Here is a 12760-nt window from a genome sequence, read left to right on the forward strand (position 1 = left end):
TTAAATAGAACTATCTTATAGATTTATTAATGAAAAATACTTTACAAAAACAGTATGCTTGGCCTAAAATAGTTCAGCTGACTCAGGGTTTACAACAGTGACTGAGCAGTGGCAGTAATGGCTCTGCTGCTGAGGACAGGAGGGTGTGTTAGTGTGTCTGACTCCATCTGTTCAGAAGGGCAAATATTATATTGGCAGCTCTGCATTCTAGGTTTAAGGTTTAGGAACACAGGGAAGGTGGAGAGGCCATAACATCCAGGCAGGTGTGCTGTCCTGAATGATGTGGTCAGGACCAGGACCGCAGGGCTACATATCCCTCTAAGGATAGATGAGAAGACAGGTCAGGTAGGCAGGATGGATAGGAAAAACAAAACATACAAGTTGGGAACACAGTGGAGAACAGATGATGATGGTTTAGTTGGAGGTGGGGGCATAAAATATCCAGGAATAAAATGGTGACCTTAAGATCCTAAGGAATGGCTACTGTCAAGAGTAGTATTATGGATTAATCTTTAAAGTGGCTCAAATAAAGCCTTAAACAGCAGCTGCTTCCTTTTGCTAGGGGAAATAGAATGTGGAATTTCAAATATACCCTCCAAAAGAGCCAGGTCTCAAGTTTCAAAGTTCCTGGGATCCCTAGGAGAAACTGCCAATTCTGTGTTGAGGTGAGAACAGCACAATCATGGGCAGAGATGCAAAGTACCAACTCTGCCATAGAAGAAAGGCGTGGTCCCAGCAAAGGAAGACAATGACCCTTACCACCTGCTGTGCTGTAGGGCTCCAGCCCTGTTCTGCTCTCTTCCAGGGGCATCTGCTAGAGCAAACAGAAACCCCTCTCCCCCTCTCCTCCTGTGTCCAGATTGGGAAACATAACTGCTTTGCCTCCAGTCATCGTCTGGGGGCATATCTACTCTTCGAGGACCAGGGGCTCGGGACCCTGGAACAGGACCTGGATTCCAAGCTGACCTCAGGGGTACATGAAGACTGCTGGATGGTGGGGACACAGGGAGAACAACGGGAGGCAGGGAAGGTGAATGGGACAGATCTCCCCAGGACTGAGCATGAGGAACCTGCAGGCCCTGGCTTCTTTCTGGTAATGTGGCAGTGTGGGTTAGCTGAGGCTTGCACCCTGGAGTAGTCATGAATCTGGCCTCAATACGCTGGTTGGTCTCTAACCAGGGTCCCCAGGAGGCGTCTGTTCTGGAACGATGAGGGAGACTCCGGTAGTTCAAAGTCCTTCCTGTGTACTTGAACCCTTGGGAAGTTTCACCCCCGTCACACACAGCCAGAAACTGCTGGACACTCCTTGAAGTTCCTGGGGAGAGAAAAGAAACCCAAACACTGAGCATCTTCAGAAAACCACTACCCTTCTCAGAGGACCATTCCTAGCTATTCTGCCCCCTCCCCAATCCTCCAGGAGCATACACACAAGGGAAAGAAGCAACCCAGTTTTGCATTTGACTCTGTTTTTTAAAAATTTTAATATACATAAAAATCAAATCTCTTACTCCCAACCTGGGCGAATGAAAAAGACTCCCGGACACTGTCATATTTCTTCCTTGCTCCACTATAATGTTTCCTCTTTGTCTCTCTCTCTCACACACACACGGCTTCCTTTTTTTTTTTTTTTTTTTTTTTTGACAGGCAGAGTGAACAGTGAGAGAGAAAGGTCTTCCTTTGCCGTTGGTTCACCCTCTAATGGCCGCCGCGGCCAGCGCACCACGCTGATCAAAGGCAGGAGCCAGGTGCTTCTCCTGGTCTCCCATGGGGTGCAGGGCCCAAGCACCTGGGCCATCCTCCACTGCACTCCCTGGCCACAGCAGAGAGCTGGCCTGGAAGAGGGGCAACCGGGACAGAATCCGGCGCCCCGACCGGGACTAGAACCCGGTGTGCCGGCGCTGCAAGGCGGAGGATTAGCCTATTGAGCCGCGGCGCCGGCCACAAATGGCTTCCTGATATAGCAAATGTTTACTCTCTCATGGTAACAAGTTTACTCCTGGAGCCACCGATCTAAAATCTCACTCATCTTTTCCTTACATGGTACCTTCACTCCAGTCAAGCTGCCTCTTACATTCTTGCTCAATTTCTAAGATCTCCACTTGTGTTCACCCCACTTCTCACGATACACAATATAGAATGCCTTTTCTAAACACTTATTTGACCTTGGTGTTACTGATATATTGGGCTAATAATTGGAGGTGGTGAAGGAATGACCTGCAGGTGTGTAGCAGCCGCAGCCACTCAAATGGTCTCTATTCAGGATATGCCTGTAGTACTCCCTCTTTCCCTTTTAGAACCACTGCCTTAAGTTGTACACTCAGCGTGTGAGGAGGAAATGGAGAACATCTTGCCATGGAGAGTCAAAGCCAGAAAGCTGCTGCCCACATTCCCTAGGACTATTTGGATCTATACACATGGCATGGGTACCCCATATACAAGGTCTTTCCACATCTCCCATTTATTCCTTCTCAACCAGGGGCAGGGATCCTTTCTTCAGCCAAGGGCCATGTGGATATATGTAACATCATTTGCAGGCCACACAAAATTACCGACTTGCAGGCCACACAAAATTAGCCCACTGTAGATTTATTGACTTTCGAGTCTCACCTGGTTGCCTTGGTAGGACCAGACCAAATGATTTCATGGGCCTTATTTATATGGCCCACAGGCCAGACTTTCCCATTATCCTGTAGACCTAGACCATCCCTTCTGAGACTCAGTGGATAAAATGTGAGAAAACTAGCTAATGGAGTTGATACTTTCTGGTTGGGGAGGGCGGGAGGATTCCAAAGACTCTCATTGGTTACTTAAAAGCTTATTCCATCGTCAGTGAAACAGTTATTGCTCACAAATACAGATTCCAGGGGTGCTGTTCCAGGCCCCTGGTCTAAGAACCATGGTGCCCAAAACATTATTTAGTCATAATTCATCCAAATCAATGCTTGATCTTAAATGTGTAATTCGTAGCCTTATACCACCCCTCTTTGGGACACCCCTGTCCCAATAGGTACACTGATTATCCTCAGAAGTCCCTGGAAAGGTACCATGTTGTGGCATATATTTGTAATGTTAGATTGGGTGGGAAGTTACCTGGGGATCTATGGGGCTCCCCTGCCATGCTGGGCATCAGGACACCTGGGGACAGGAACTGTGGCTGGGGAGGGTAGAGTTGGGGACCAAGGAGACACACAGGAGGGTCATGGATGACAGGGAGGGAAGAGGAGCTCGAACAACGGTGCCCGGTTTCCAAAGGCTTTTTCCTCACGTTTGATGAATCCTTATAATGAGACAAGACAAAAAACAAACAAAAAAAAACATAGAGATGATGATTAACAAACAGCAGGATGTGGTTGGGTAAACACAGGCAAGCAAAAGGAAATGGAGGGAACTAGAGCGCAAATATGCCTCATTCTGGAGAAGGACCCAATCCACCAAGTCACTCTAAGAAACCAAACTTCATCTCCTTTTCCTTTAGCCATTCTTCCTCAGAGCCCTCACTTTCCAATCCTACCATTCAGTTTCTTAGCAAACTCCTTAATGCCAATAATAGAATTAGAGAGTGAGATAGAAATTAAAAATAAAGAAAAAATTGAGAGAGAGAGATACAGAATGCCTTAGAAGTTGTGAAACAATTCTATTCTTGCTCTAAGTATTGGAAACTAAAATGTGTCTGCTTAAGTGTAGAACTGATAACTCTACACCATTATTTTTCTTGCCACTGCCACATTCCACAGTGTTCCCTGTTGCCTATCAAGTTTGTATTCACTAATGCTATGTCTTGTTCTGTACTCATTACTCACTTGTGTGGTTAAAAACCCACAAGTATTGCCTTTAACATCTGAAAAACTAATATATCCAAAATTGAGCTGATTTCCTCCTGATACCATATTTTCCTAAGTCACCAAGACTCAAACATGGGCATTGCTCTTGATCTCCCACTTCCCATGCACAATTCTTTTAGTTGCCGAGTATTGTCATTTCTACACAGGATTTTAAATGCACCTGCAGCATTGCAGCAGCCTTCAATCTGATCTTCCTTTTATCTACCTCCTTAGAATGGACTACAAGATCCTATGTGATATGGGGCACTTCCAGTCTTTCTCACTTTATCTCCTTCCACTCCTGGACAATTTTATATTTTAACTTCCTCTTTTTTTAAAAAAGATTTATTTATTTATTTGAAAGTCAGAGTTACACAGAGAGAGGAGAGGCAAGAGAGAAAGAGAGAGGTCTTCCATTTGATGGTTCACTCCCCAATTGGCTGCAATGGCCAGAGTTGTGCCAATCTGAAGCCAGAAGCCAGGAGCCAGGAGCTTCTTCCAGGTCTCCCACTTGGGTGTAGGGGCCCAAGCACTTGAGCCATCTTTTACTGCTTTCCCAGGCCATAGCAGAGAGCTGGATCAGAAGTAGAGCAGCCAGGTCTCAAACCAGTGCCCACATGAGATGCCAGCGCTTCAGGCCAGGATGTTAACCCGCTGTGCCACAGTGCTGGCCCCTGTAGTTTAACTTTCTTAATGTTTCTCAAACACACCAAGCTCATTTCTATCTCAGGACCTTCATATTTAGTATTTTATTAAAAAGAATGTTCTTCTCATGGCCCGAACCTTCCTATCACCAGAGTCTCTGATCAAATGTGACTTCTAGAGAGCTAGTGTCCCCCAGTACCCTAACAAATTAACAACAGGCATTTGGCCTAGCAATTAAGATGGTCACATCCTACAGGAGAGTGTCTGGGTTCCATTTGCGATCTGGCACCCGATTCCAGCTTCATACTAATACAGACCCTGGAAGGCAGCAAGGATAGCTTACATAGCTGTTCCTACCACCCACATGGGAGAACTAGACTCGGTTCCCAGCATCTGGCAGTTCTAACCCAGCCACGAGTGCTTACAGGCATTTAAGGAGTGAACCAGCAGATGGGAGTGCTATATGTCTCTCTGTATCTTTCAAATAAATGAATAAACATTTTTTTTTTTTTGACAGGCAGAGTGGACAGTGAGAGAGACAGAGAGAAAGGTCTTCCTTTTGCCGTTGGTTCACCCTCCAATGGCCGCCGCGGCCGGTGCACTGTGGCCGGCGCACTGCGCTGATCCGATGGCAGGACCAGGTGCTTCTCCTGGTCTCCCATGGGGTGCAGGGCCCAAGCACTTGGGCCATCCTCCATTGCCTTCCCAGGCCACAGCAGAGAGCTGGCCTGGAAGAGGAGCAACAGGGACAAAATCCGGCGCCCCGACCGGGACTAGAACCTGGTGTGCCGGCGCCGCAAGGCGGAAGATTAGCCGAGTGAGCCGCGGCGCCAGCCGAATAAATATTTTAAAAATTAGCCCTGGAGCTGGCATTGTGGTGTAGTAGGAAAAGCTGTCAACTGCAATGCCAGTATCCCATATGGGAGCCAATTCATGTCCTGGCTGCTCCATTTCTGATCCAGCTCCCTAAGACTTGGGAAAAGCATCAGAAGATGTCCCAAGTACTTGAGCTGCAGCCACTCAAATGGAAGACCCAGGAGAATCTCCTGGCTCCTGTTTTCAGGCTAGCCCAGCCCTGGCTGTTGCAGCCATCTGGAGAGTGTTCCAGTGGGTAGAAGAAAGAGCTCTCTCTTTGTCTTTCCCTCTATCTCTGTAACTCTTGCAAATAAATAAATAAATATTTTCAAAAATTAGTCTAAGAAAAGCCACTATTAACATCTATATTCTTTATTTTCCTGCCTTGTTTGTTTTTTTATCACACTTATCATTGTCAGAGGTTCTATCATTTATTTATTTATTTACTTTTAACCATGCAATAATGTCTTTTATTATGTATGTTTTTTCCAATATTTCTTTAATTTCTGTATACATAGGCAAAAGTGTGCTGTTTGTCACATTCTTCTTTTTTTTTTTTTTAAGATTTATTTTATTTATTTGAAAGAGTTACAGAGAGAGGTAGAGAAAGAGAGAGAGATCTTTCATCCGATGGTTCACTCCCCAGATGGCTGCAGTGGCCAAAGCTGTGCCAATCTGAAGCCAGGAGCCAGGAGCTTCTTCTGGGTCTCCCACATGGGTGCAGGGGCCCAAAGACTTGAACCATCTTCTACTGCTTTCCCAGGCCATAGCAGAGAGCTGGATCAGAAGAGGAGCAGCCGGGACTAGAACTGGCACCCATATGGGATACTGGCGCGTCAGGCCAGGGCTTTAACCTGCTGTACCACAGTGCTGGCCCTTGTTTGTCACATTCTAACTGCAAGCTTTATCACTGTCTGGAAAAGGAACAATTATCTCTAACACATGCTTAATCAGGAGGCCAGTTCATCTGCTGACCCCTGAGAACATGGAGATGAACGTGATAGCCCGACTGTCCACCATCTGAACCCTCATTCACCACCATTCGGGAACCTTCTTCAGGCCCAGGTCAGCAGGACATTTCTTGCCAACAATCATTAAATATCCAAGAAGGCTTTCATCATCATCCTCTGCTGCAGAAATCTGGGATATATGTTTCTTTGGTATCACCAGAAAATGTGTTGGTGAATGAGGGGCAACGTTAAGGAAAGCAAGACACTGGTCATCCTCTAAAATGATTCTGGCTGGGATTTCCTTGCGGATGATCTTCCCGAAGATCGTGCTACCACCAGGCTGGGCAACCTGAGCCTTGGCGAGCTCATCTGCCATTCGGGCTGTCTCCTGTGTACCTCATTTGTTTATTTATTATTTTTCTCCTCTAGTTGAATATACTTTTCAGTATCCCCAATGCCACCAATGCTGGCATTGTAGACAGCAGGTTAAGCTGTAGCCTGTGACTCCAGCATCCCATGTAAGCACCGGTTTGAGTCCTGGCTGCTCCACTTTTAACCCAGCTCTCCGCTGGAAAGTCATGGGAAGGTTGTCTAAGTGCTTGGACCCCTGCCACACGAAAGGGGAGACCCAGTGCAGTTCCAGGCTCCTGGCTTCAGTCTGGCCTAGCCACAGTCATTGCAGCCATCATCTGGGGAGTAAACCAGTAGATAAAAGATTTCTCTCTGTGTGTCTCTCCCCTCTCTCTGTAACTCTGCCTTTCATCTTAAAAGATTCCAGCATCTTGAATAGCACCTGGAGCAATGCAGGCACTCAGTAAATAATACATTAAATACAATAACTTATATGCCACTATATCTAATTTCCTTTCATAGATTTCAATGTATTCAAGGGCAGAATATGTATTGTTTCATCAGTGTATGCTCACAGCACCTATCATGGGTACCAAAGTAAAAGTGTTTCAAGGGGCAGGCATTGTGGCATTAGTGGGTAAGTCCGCTGCCTGCAATGACAACATCCCATATGGGCACTGGCTGGAGACCCAGCTGCTATACTTCCTATCTGGCTCCCTGCTAATGTTCCTGGGACACCAGTGGAGGATGGCCCAAGTCCACTCCTACTCATGTAGGAGACCCTGCCTGTTGCAGTCATTTCAGGAGTGAACCAGCAGATGGAAGATTTCTGTCTCTCTCCCTATAGCTATGACTTTCAAATAAATAGATAAATAAATAAATAAGTCTTAAAAAAAGATTTATCTAAAAAAAAAGTGTTTCAAGATAAAAGGGATAATTTCCCAAGGACCCAGGAACCAGTTTTCTCAGCTACTGAAACACTCTTCCCTTGAACATCCAGTATATCCTACTTCCTGCTTTCCCTTCCATCTCTCTGGTCTTTTTCTTTTCCTCAGATTCCTTTTCAGGGTTCTTCAGAAGAACAATCTTAAATCTGATGTTCTTCAAGGAAATGTCCTAGCTCCTCTCCTCTTTCTGTAATATTCTTATCTTCTGTTCAATGGCTTTGATTCCCAATTTTTTTTCTTTTAGGAGATTTATTTATTCAAAAAGCAGAGTTACAGGGAGAGAGGAAGAGACAGAGAGAAGAGATGTCCATCTACTAGTTGACCCCCAAAATGACCACAATGGCCAGGACTGGCCAGGCCAAAGCCAGGAGCCTGGAATTCCATCTGGGTCTCCCACATGAGTGGCAGGGGCCCAAGACCATCTTCCACTGCTTTCCCAGGCACATTAGCAATGAGCTGGATTGGAAATGGAGCATCTGGGACTTAAACTGGCAGGCAGCATCTAAACAAGCTGTGTCACAGTGCCAGCCCAGATTCTCAAATTTTAATTTCCAGCTCACAAGTCTCATACCCAAAAGCCTACCAGATATCTACACTACAGTTAAATATATCCAAAACTTAATGTATATATTACCTCAAATATATAATTATCAACTCCAAAAGCTTGAGTGTGTCAACCTTGATTCTCCTCTGTTCAAACTGAGCAAGGAAGGTGCCATGTCCTATTGATATTGATTCCCTAGTTGGTTCTCCAATATGTCTACATCTCTGTAGCCTTCTAAACTCCTTATTATGACATACAGGGCGCTCTCTCTAGTCCATGACGTAACTCCTTGTTTGCATCCTTTCCAGGCTCACTGGTCAGCACTCTTGGTCATCTCCCATCAGCAGATTTACCATAACCAATGAGCTTCTAATTTAGTTAATATTTGTTTCAGGTCCCTTTACCTGCTATATTTATTTATCGTATTTGAAAGGCAGAGTTACAGAGAGGTGGGGGGAGAGACATCCCCTGGTTCACTCCTAAAATGGCCACAATGGCCTGGGCAAAGCCAGGCTGAAGCCAGGAGCCAGTGGCTTTATCCGGATCTCCCACAAGGATGACAGGGGCCCAAGCACTTGGGCTATTCTCTGCTGCTTTCCCAGGCCATTAGCAGGGAGCTGGATTGGAAGCTATGGCTAGGCGTCGTGGCATACGAAGTAAAGCCGCCACCTGAGATGCCAGCATCCCAGCTGGGCATTGGTCAGTGTCCCGGCTACTCCACTTCCATCTGGGACTGAAACTGTGGGTGGAAGACCTCTCTCTCTCTCTCTGTCTCTTCCCCTCTCTCTGTAGCTCTGACCTTGAAAATAAATGAATAGGGGCCAGCGCTTGGCCTAGTGGGTGAGGCCTCCACCTGCAGTGCCAGCATCCCATATGGGCACCGCTTCAAGTCCCGGCTGCTCCACTTCTGATCCAGCTCTCCCCTATTGCCTGGGAAAGCAGTAGAAGATGGCCCCTGCACCCTCGTGGGAGACCTTGAGGAAAATCTTGGCTCCTGGCTTTGGATCGGCGCAGTTCCAGCTGTTCTGACCAATTGAGGAGTGAACCAGCGGATGAAGACCTCTCTCTCTCTCTCTCTGCCTCTCCTTCTCTCTCTGTGTAACTCTGACTTTCAAGTAAATAAATCATCAAAAAAAGAAAGAAATGAAATGAATAAATATTTTTTTTTAAAAAAAAAGAAGAAGAGTAGCACGTGGGATTCAAACTGGTGCTCATATGGGATGCAGACGTTGTAGGTGGTAGCTTAACCCATTGCACTGCAATGACAGTCCCTCAAAGTTTTTGAATTATGTATTTTTTCAAATAATATATACTATATGAGCCCCATTTATTTTTTTTCTTAAGATTTATTTTATTTATTTGAAAGGCAGAGTTACAGAGAGACAGAGAGAGAGATCTTTCATCCGTTAGTTCACTCCCAAATGGCCACAACAGCTGGCCTTCCAATCTACAGATTATGAATTAGTACCATATAAAAAGTTACAATGAGGAAGATTTCATTTTCATAAATTTTATTTTCATTTTTCTACAAACTTATGTATTTATTTGAGAGGCAGAAAGACAATGAGAGAAACAGAGGGAGAGAGTGTCCCCATCCACCAGCATACCTCTCAAATGCCAACAACAACCAGGAGGCAGGGGGCTAAAGCTGGGAGCTGGGAAATCCCATGGTCCCAGGCCTCCCATGTGAGTGGCAGGAACCTAAATACTGGAGCCTGCACCAGCAGGAAGCTGGAGTCAGGAATGAGAGATAGGAATCGAAGCCAGGTTCCATGTGGAACACAGGCATCCCGAATGGTGACTTCACCTCTAAGCCAAAGACCCATTCCCAGGAAGATTTTTTTTTTTTTTTTAAAACATTTTCCTCTTCTTGTTAATGCACATGCTCTACACACACTGGATCCCACTCAATCACATACTGGGGAATAAAAGGCAAAAAAGCATGCCATCCTATTTCTTCCCTTCTTCCTTTGATCAGTGAGTTTTGTGAGTATAGTAAAGTGCTGACCCAGTCAGCAGTTTTGCTCCTTGGATTCTTCTTTTTTTTTTTAATTTAAAAAATTTTTTTATTTTTATTTTTTAAATTTTTTTGACAGGCAGAGTTAGACAGTGAGAGAGAGAGACAGAGAGAAAGGTCTTCCTTTTTCCATTGGTTCACCCCCCAAGTGGCCGCTACGGCCGGTGTGTTGCGGCCGGTACGCTGCACCAATCCGAAGCCAGGAGCCAGGTGCTTCCTCCTGGTCTCCCATGCAGGTCCAGGGCCCAAGGACCTGGGCCATCCTCCACTGCACTTCCCGAGCCACAGGAGAGAGCTAGACTGGAAGAGGAGCAACCGAGACAGAACCAGCACCCCAACCAGGACTAGAACCCGGGGTGCCAGTGCCACAGGCAGAGGATTAGCCAAATAAGCTGCGGTTTTGGCCCAGATTCCTCTTAAGGCTACTTTAAACCCTTTCAGAACTGTCATAGGAAAGGGAATATTCTCTGGGATCCAATTAAGTGCATGTAAATAAAATAATAACAATGTCCTCATTTTGCTGAGTACAAAAGGCAACAACCTTCAATTCCTCCCTCTCTCTGTACCTGCCCTGTAAATTGAACTGGCAAGGAAGAGAGTGATCTGAATGGATGGACCCTGATTCTACTTACAACACTGTGGTTAGAGACTGGAGCCTCCTCCCTCTCTGAGACAATGGTGCCACTGAGACCGTGTGAGATGCGGCGAAAGTTCTCCGCACTGTACTGTTCATCCTCCCCACACTCCCTGCTGTGGCCTCGGCAAGCTGCAGCCTTCAAACACACAGACATATACAGACACATAACACCAGACCTGTCATTTTCCCACAGACTCTGTCCTCAGGGATACGGGAGCAAATAGGCAAGACTTACTAGTAAATACTTAATTGTAAATACTTGAAATGGACATATTTGAAAAGTAATGACCATGTAGCAATCCCCTCTCACTTAAAAGAAGTCCAAACTTAGACCTTGTTCACTTCTCCACATTACCATGTCTCTGCCTTATCACCAACGCTACTGTTCACTTCTCTCCATAATTCCATCCCCAACACAAATCCTAGGTCTAGCATTGTAGTACCCGAGGCTGCTACCTGAGATGCAGGCACTATATTGGCTTCATGAAGACTGTGCTCCATTTCTGCTGTTGGGGTCTTTGAGAGACCAGGACCAGGGGCTGAGTGCAACCTCCTTCCCATGCCATCTGCAGAGCCTAAGGAAGAAAACAAACACAAATTAAAGCTATTTCTATGCTGGGGTATTAACTCTGAGCATAGCAGCACAGACTCAGAAGTTCCTGTTTCATTAAATAGCAAATATGCATTCCTGAACCCAATAGAGGACACATTTCCAGAACTTACAAACAAGATTTTCAGAATATGGGATAATTTACAGCCTTTGAAGAACTCTGTAGACAAGAGGCTCTTTGGACAGATGGTTCAATGTCCCCATCTCACCTCATTTTATTTTTCTAAGCATAATCAACTCCTGCCAGACTTGGGCCTAAGACCTATAATACGTACAGAGGGAACTCCCTGACATGGTGATTTTCTAGAGTATCTGTAGTGACAAAGGAAACAATTACATCCAGTCTAGCTCAGAATCAAAATGAACACAGTAATTATGAACCAAACCTCCTCATCTTATAAATCAAGAAAATGAGTTCTAGGGCCTGACAGGTAGCTAGTAGCTTAACCAGAATTAAAATCCAACTCAGTTTATAGCACAGTACTCTTCATCATCTCACAGTATCTTCATCATCTGATAACCTCCTTTTATACACAAGACTTCTTCAGGAATATTTTACATGTGTAATACTCTTATTTCCCCTGTTTCCCTCAATCACTTAAATTCCAAACAACCACTAAATGCTATGTCTTCCTGGAAATATTTCTAGATTGTTCAAAAAGCTGCTCTAAACTGGATATTGACCCCCAAAAGGCTATCCCCAGTCCAACTAATGAAGTCTCCCATTCTGAAACTGTACATGTCCTTGACCTACATTCAACATACTGAGTGTACGTCCATAGCCAATACATCTCTCTCCCTCCCTCCCCCCCCTTCTCTTTCTCTCTCTCCGAGATCTCTAAGATTTATTTCTTTATTTGAAAGACAGAGCATCAGAGAGACAGGCAGAGAGTGAAAAAAAGACAGAGATTAGAAGCTAGCATAGTAGCGTAGTGGGTAAAGCTACCACCTATGATGCCAGCAACCTATATGGGCACCAATTTGTGTCCCAGCTATTCCACTTCTGATCCAGCTCCCTGGTAATATCCTGGGAAAAGCAGTGGAACATAGCCCAGGTGTTTGGGCCTCTGCCACCCAAGTGAGAGATCCGAAAGAAGCTCCTGGCTTCCACCTGGACCAGCATTGGCTGTTGCAGCCATTTGGGGAGTGAACCGTGGAAGGACAATCCCTTCGTCTCTCCCTTTCTCTCTGTAACTCTTACAAAATAAATAAGTAAATAAAAAAAAAGAAAGAAAGAAAGAAAGAAAGAAAGAAAGAAAGAAAGAAAGAGAAAGAAAATAGAGAGATCTTTCATCTACTGGTTCACTCCCAAAATGTCTGTAACAGCAAGTTTGGACCAGGTCAAAGCCAGGAGCCATCATGCCAGGGATCCAAGCACTTGAG

The 12760-nt window shown here is 45.3% G+C and overlaps 1 protein-coding gene and 1 pseudogene across 28 annotated transcripts in view; both read right to left on the reverse strand.

Moving 5' to 3' along the window:
• USP54 (ubiquitin specific peptidase 54) overlaps positions 1-12760 on the reverse strand; it is a 148865-nt gene continuing 136105 nt past the window's right edge. For 18 of the 28 annotated variants that reach the window (XR_011382439.1, XR_011382436.1, XM_070057814.1 and 15 more), the window contains 4 exons: positions 11224-11342; positions 10763-10903; positions 3091-3277; positions 1-1315 (listed from right to left, as the gene is read on the reverse strand). Coding sequence is in view for 23 of the 28 variants with exons in the window: in XM_070057814.1 (XP_069913915.1) it covers positions 756-1315; positions 3091-3277; positions 10763-10903; positions 11224-11342 (1007 nt within the window). In the remaining 5 variants the exon portion in view is untranslated. The remainder of the gene's footprint in view (positions 1316-3090; positions 3278-10762; positions 10904-11223; positions 11343-12760) is intronic. The other 10 variants (XR_011382438.1, XR_011382437.1, XR_011382435.1 and 7 more) reach the window with 1 other exon arrangement.
• Positions 6124-10688, reverse strand: LOC127484120 (adenosine 5'-monophosphoramidase HINT1 pseudogene; annotated as a pseudogene).

Source organism: Oryctolagus cuniculus, chromosome 15 (genome assembly GCF_964237555.1).
Source record: "Oryctolagus cuniculus chromosome 15, mOryCun1.1, whole genome shotgun sequence".
Taxonomy (NCBI): domain Eukaryota; kingdom Metazoa; phylum Chordata; class Mammalia; order Lagomorpha; family Leporidae; genus Oryctolagus; species Oryctolagus cuniculus.